The sequence below is a fragment of the Priapulus caudatus genome, unplaced genomic scaffold, assembly GCF_000485595.1.
Source record: "Priapulus caudatus unplaced genomic scaffold, Priapulus_caudatus-5.0.1 Scaffold1148, whole genome shotgun sequence".
Classification (NCBI taxonomy): domain Eukaryota; kingdom Metazoa; phylum Priapulida; class Priapulimorpha; order Priapulimorphida; family Priapulidae; genus Priapulus; species Priapulus caudatus.
In genome coordinates, this window is record NW_014578209.1 from 42,250 (window position 1) to 49,432 (window position 7,183).

The window sequence follows — 7,183 nt, forward strand, 5'->3', positions numbered from 1 at the left end:
CTATCCCTACTGAATCTATCCCTACTGAATCTATCTCTACTGAATCTATTCCTACTAAAGCTATCCCTACTGAATCTATCCCTACTGAATCTATCTCTACTGAATCTATTCCTACTAAAGCTATCCCTACTAAAGCTATCCCTACTGAATCTATCCCTACTGAATCTATCCCTACTAAAGCTATCCCTACTGAATCTATTCCTACTGAATCTATCCCTACTAAAGCTATCCCTACTGAATCTATCCCTACTAAAGCTATTCCTAGTAATGCTATCCCTACTAAATATATTCCTACTGAATCTATCCTTACTAAAGCTATTAAGCGTACGGTTGGTAGCACGCTGCGCGGAACATACGCGTGCATGTGTGAGCGTCTGCGCATATACACCAGCAGCTATAGCTAGCGTGCTGTTTCATAAGCAGCGCTAACAAGTGGTCTCATCATCGCTATACGCGCCTATTTGCGCCGCTAATATTGCCTCCAATATTTACCGTCCGATACACTGTCGCATCTCACATCGAGTAGCGCAATTTACTCTGCCGACGGTCCGTTGACAATGGCGACCCCTGGAGGAATCAATCACCGCGTGTGACGTCACTCGTCGCTAAATCAAACTGGTTTCTGCTATTTGACGTTGTCGGCTTATTGGTGCGTAGCGACGGACGAAGGCGACCGGTCGTGAAATAAGCTCTTAGAAGGAGAGTGAAGTTTGAAGCGATTTCTCTCGCGGTCACCATGAGATGTACTGTTATGACAGCGACACTGATTCTTATTATTACCCCGTGCAGCGATATTGCTTTCGCGTCTGTATCAGTATTCTACGCCAATATATCGCCTCGCTCGCTGTCGCTGCACAATCTGTCTCGCTTGCGCGCTCTATCACACACTCTCCCCTTCTCTCTATCTATCTATCTTTCTCTCTTTCTCTCTCTGTCTCTTTCTCTGTAACTCTCCCTGTCTATCTCGCACTCTCTCTCTCTCTTTCTAACTCTCTCTCTCTCTCTTTCTAACTCGCTCTCTCTCTCTTTCTAACTCTCTCTCTCTCTCTCTCTCTCTCTCTCTCTCTCTCTTTCTAACTCTTTCTCTCTCTTTCTAACTCTCTCTCTCTCTATCTTTATCTATATCGCCCCTCTCTTTCTTTCTCTTTCTTTCGCTTGGTCTGTTGTTCTCCCGCTCTCTCGCTCTCTCGTCTTCCTGCGCCTCTGTACGCACGCGTGAGTGTGTCTGTGTTAGGTGTGCGCGCGTGTGTGTCTGTGTTGTGTGCGCGCGTGTGTGTCTGTGTTGTGTGCGCGCGTACGTGTTTTTGTGTTGTGTGCGCGTGTTCGTGTGCGTGTGCATGTGCGTGTGCGTGTGCGTTGTGTGTGTGTGCGAGTGCGTTGTCTGTGTGTGTGCGCGCGCGTGCGTGCGCGGGCGTACAGAGTAGGCGCGTGCGTGTGCGTATGGTGCGTTTGGTGTCTGTTTTTGTGTTTGTGGCATAGAAATAATACGTGTACAGTTCGCTTTCATTCACGCGCAATTATGCATTTACGCGAATCATTGCGCTTATTCAGCTCACCATGCACGTAACAAAACAACAACAAAAATATGAACCCGACTATCCAAAAGAAAAAGCAGTCCCAGCATTTCGATGGGTGGTACGAACCGATACGGTGACACCGAAGAGTCGTGATTGGGATTTAGGAAAAAGTTGGTATTCAAATGAGCGCTGTATGGTAATGGCCGCATCGATAAAGAATGAATGAAGCCAGAAAGATCGCCGTGCTGCGGCACATTATGCATGACGCCAGCACGCATGACGCACGTCACACACACACCACGACTCTCTCTCTCTCTCAACTCCCCTAATTAAATAATTAATTGTCGATTTATTACGCGCGATTTCTGAGCTTCTAATTTCGAGTTGTCAGCTTGAGTAATTTCGTCGCTGACTCCCCGATGAGCAGGCATTTTTTTACGTTTGGTCTTTGTGCTGCGTACGCCTTCGCACGTAATCGAAACTATAGACCGTACTCGATTCATTATGCATAATCAATTCATTAATTATGGTGCATGGAATGGTGTTATAGTCACCAACACTTTAAGCACCACACTAAGGATGCTTCATAGCATTAATAAAATAGACGATAGATCAAATGTATCGATCTATCATATATCTATCTGCCATACCATGAGTGTTCTCTCTAGTTGGATAAATCAGAAAGATTCGGTAATACCGGATCATAAACCGTGCCATCTTCGCAATAAATGTGATATCATCTATGCAAAAATCGTGTATAAGTAGAATACGATCGAATAATATATCGATCTGAACCATATCTACTCCGTCATTAATCACGTTTTAATCTTAATCACTTTTTACAAGCCTCGACGTCATACTGCTGATGCTATAAAACAACATTCGCATATATTACTAGCTACAGGCTACGTATGTGAACGATATCTCCTGGTGCAGGCAGCGTGGGGGCAGCTGGCCACATACATTTTGAAGAACAATGCAATAATATACCCCACAATAAATCTAAATAACCCCCAAACTATATGTAATAAACGATAGAAGGAAATGATGCATTCAGCACAGTAGCATTCCATACGTGGTTTTATTTCTCGATGCCGTAAATAAGCTTTTCCCGTGACATTACTCTGTTTAGTTAGAATGCGTAATTTTGTCCGCTCTTGGAGATAGCTCAGGCTGCGACCCTGACATCACCAATAGATAATAACCGCTGCCGCCATCTTTGTTACTGCCGCCATCTTTGATGCTTCGTGCGATCTAATCTATGCTAAACTCGCCGGCTATCGAGTGAGAGCGATCGCATTATTGCTACATCATGACTTACCAAAAATAGCGCCTATAAATATACATGTGAATACGAGAGATTATGAATATAGATAAAATAAATATAGAGAATATAGAGAATATGAATGAAGATAATATGATAATATAAATATAGATAACACAGAGAATATGAATATAGATCATAGACCTATAGGTAATATAAATATAGACCCCTAGATAATATAAATAAAGATAATATAGAAAATATGAATCATGATAATATAGAGAATATGAATAATGATAATATAGAAAATATGAATACAGATAATATAGAGAGTATAAATATAGATAATATAAATATAGATCATATAGAGAATATGAATTTCTCACAAACGACGTTGCGCTAGAGTGAGAAGGCGTGACCAGAGAGGCCAGCAGGGGGCGTATTCGTCGGTCTCCTCTGTCGTCGTTCGTACGCTTGTCGCATTTCCAGCCATTGTCGCACTAGGCGTTATTTCCATGCTTGCTGCTGTTGCCGCCCTCGCAGCTCTCGCTCCCTCACTACCTGACATACGTCTCATAAACGACGTTGCAGGAGAGTATAGGGAGCGAGAAGGCGTAATCGAGTGATAGCACGTGCCTTAGACCTGTGTAGATGCAGATACTCGTGCGGCTATGATGATGTCACGCGAGATATCGCTGACGCAGCGTTTGCTTCGACAAATGACCGCATGGGGGCGCTGCGCACAAACGCGGGCCGCGGCGCGCGCTGCTGCGCAAATACTCGAGATGTGAAGAGATTTTGCGCGCAAGGATGAATATAAGAAGAAAGGAAAGTTTGAGAGCATATATATATATATATATATATATTTCTCGGTGCGCCGTACGAGAGTGCAAAAATATCTCCTCCAGTGAATTGCAGACGTTCATATTACTATTATGCTATCTAACATTTTACTCCGTACGTTCTGTTTTTCCATCGCAACAACAGTTGCTACGTATAGCATTTAACAACCATGTCAAAATTCTCGTATATGACGCAAAGATTCATACAAACTGACATATCGTGTGCCTTCCGACATTAAACGCTCGACGCGAACCCATTGTGTGAATAAATATAACAAGATGATAGTTGTCAAGGTAACAAGCAAGCGTCATTGAGACGTCCACTGAACGCGATATGTACACGCTTCTAATTGGACGCGTCACATGTCATAGGAGCGATGCTGCGAGGCAGAAAAAAACTCAGGCCCTATTACGCGAATATCAGACAAGTTCATATTATATTTAAATGTAATGTAATGTAATTTTACGTCCTGCAATAGAAGGAACGTCGCGCTATAATAATAATAATAATAATAATAATAATAATAATAATAATAATAATAGTAATAATAATAATTATAATAGTAATGTATGAGAACAGTCATACTGACTACTTGACAAGCGTGCGTTTGTGCGCGTACGTGCGCACACGACATTTCATACGCACGCACACACGGCTATGCGCACGCACACGTGTGCAGAATCACGCACGCACAGCTACGCGCACGCATGCGCCCCCCCCCCATGCTCGCGTCCCACGAGCGCGCTGCAACGCGTGGGTGCACCCCCGCATTCAATCTATCTGCGTCCATGAGCGCGTGGCGTGGCCGTCTCTCTCGCTGAACGTAACAATACGTCAGTATGCTTTGCGTTTTTAATATGAAGTCGACGCAGATGAAAACGCGCGCGCTTCTTTGCATAATGCTGTGTCGTTCTTTAGCATCGCGGCCTCTTCACTTCTCAATTGCAGCTGCAATATTGCATAGATATATGAAATCATCCGTCACTGCAGACGGCGTCTGCGAACGCGCAGCCATTTGTTTAAACAACAGCTTATGGAGGCAAGCCATCTGTCTGGTTTATGCTTCCGCGTATCCCTTTATCTTTATATATATATGTGCAGCCATTTTGTTCGGAGGCGCGCGTATTTTGCTTTAATAAGCAGGCATAGCGGCGTCTACAACGTTCGTAACGATATGGCGTGAGTCATAAACTACTGACGGGATCACGCAGTGATGTCGTGCCTGTATTCCGTCTAAATATCGGCAGCACGCGGGGAATATATATATGAGTCCTTCGAGACACACTAATCTCAGGAACAAACATTCGTGGAATCTCGTAGTTCTCTCCAACGCTGTATCGCTACTGTAAAACGCACCGCCTCGCACTCACGCGTCGTTTCGTCTTTTAGAAGTACCTGTCGCAGCCGGAGGTGTGTCCGCGCGAGATGTACGACCTCATGCGGGAGTGCTGGCACCGGGACGAGGGCGACCGTCCCAACTTCCGCGAGATACATCTGTTTCTACAGCGCAAGAATCTCGGCTACACCCCTGGCGAATTGGCCTGCTAGCCACGCCTCGTATACGCAAACCCCGACCCGAAGCATATGGAGAACGTCCGAGGAAGTTTTGGAAGGAGAAGTTCGTCGGATTTCGTTGGAATATGGGGGATAGTATTTTATGATGAATTCATTTTATTTCATCCGTTAGTAACGTGTTATGGTGTTTGTGTCGCGTGCTGCCTCTGGTGGCAAGCTCAAGCAACTGCATCCAGCCTGATAATATCACCTAGATCTAACCAGCGGAATCCTGTCTAAACTGTTGCTAGCCGTTCATATAAATAGATTTAGCACGAAAATTATACCATGAAATTTACTTCTCTGTCCCAAGACGTTCCCTAGACGATTTCTAAACAGCAGATTTCTAGAAGTTCTAATAACATCGTGTTGTATACCGCCATCTGCGCATTCGCGGTACCCATTATGTCCTACACGTTGCACCACAGCTTTGAGTAACCCCAAGACCGTAGCCTGAGCTAACGAGTAGTGAGAGGTGAAACGATTTGGTGACTCGTCTACATGATGACTAGCGAAGGCCGCAGCTCGTTGTCAACTAAAGTAGAGTGGTGCGGGCAAAACGAAACGAGGGTTTCATGAAGGAGTTACGATGAATTACACTTATTTTAGAGTTAATTACATCCAGTGGGACCTTTTCGTAATCTTTCTCTCCAAAGTCCAAGGGGCAGCTATTCTGCATGCTACCCCCTAATCCACCAGAGACTACGGCCCTCGTAACTGGTTTGTTAGCCACGTTTGTGCTAGCATGCGTTCAGTCATGGTTGCATCCCATGTCCTGCACGACACCCTGGGTAGCTCACAATACTGTTGTCGCAGTGTACGAGACTCGGCTACTTGTTAGCAGTGAGTGTTGGTCTGACCACAGAAAATACATTCCAGTTTCCAAATGAGTGCTCAACACACACACACACACACACACACACACACACACACAAACCGCATGGTGTGTATACGTCCTAACCTATCGCTATATTTTCTACGTGCAGCTACGGTACGCTGTTGTACATGGCGACGCAGATCGCGTCGGGTATGAAGTACATGGAGTCGCTGAACGTCGTGCACCGCGACCTGGCGACGCGCAACTGCCTCGTCGGCCACCACTACACGATCAAGATCTCAGACTTCGGCATGAGCCGCAGCCTCTACAGCAGGGACTACTACCGCGTGCAGGGCGCCGTCGTGCTGCCCATACGCTGGATGGCCTGGGAGAGCATACTGCTGGTACGCACGGTGGTGGTGGTCGTGGTGGTGGTGGTGTTGATGTTATTTTTGTTGCTGCTGTTGCTAGTAGCAGTGGCACTAGGGTCGATATATAATTGTACAATATTCATTCCTAATCAAACCAACTGATGCTCAAATCAATGCAGATTACCAGAACTGAATAATAATAAATTTCGTTAATTCATCACTCCTGGTAGCAGGCTAGCAGAGCATAGATACCCGCGCGTGCAATATCATCATTAAACATATGCTTCAATAACCCCCCACATTATTGACCGTACACGTTCCGCCACCAGGGGCGCTTCACTAGCAAGAGCGACGTATGGTCATTCTCGGTGAGCCTGTGGGAGATCTTGACCTTGGCCAGGGAGGCGCCCTTCGGTGAGATGACCGACGAAGACGTCATAGACAACGTCAGCAACTTCTATAGAGACGAGGGCACGCAGGTTTGTTGACGAACAGTCACGCATCCACGCATCCTCTGTCGCGCGCATGCAGACACGTAGTTTCTCCGTCATTCCGCGCGTTTTAACGATATGCTGGAAGGAAGGACTCGCGGAACTGTAAAGTTATTACTGTTACAGTTACTGTTTGCTTCTAATTCGCTGATATATCGTCATAGAATAGAATATACTTACACACAAACACACACACTCGCGCGCACATACGCACGCGCGCGCGCGCACAACACACTCGCGCACGCGCACGCCAACACAATCACACTTCCCCACACAATATATATATATATATGTATATATATATATATATATATATATATATATAT

At 45.3% G+C, this 7,183-nt stretch overlaps 1 protein-coding gene across 1 annotated transcript in view; it reads left to right on the plus strand.

The window, feature by feature from the left end:
* The first annotated feature begins 5,682 nt into the window (after positions 1-5,682).
* Positions 5,683-7,183, plus strand: part of LOC106815561 (glutamate decarboxylase 1-like) — a 28,168-nt gene continuing 26,667 nt past the window's right edge. The window contains exons 1-3 of the mRNA XM_014820032.1: positions 5,683-5,726; positions 6,165-6,399; positions 6,696-6,841. Of these exons, the coding sequence (XP_014675518.1) occupies positions 5,683-5,726; positions 6,165-6,399; positions 6,696-6,841 (425 nt within the window). The remainder of the gene's footprint in view (positions 5,727-6,164; positions 6,400-6,695; positions 6,842-7,183) is intronic.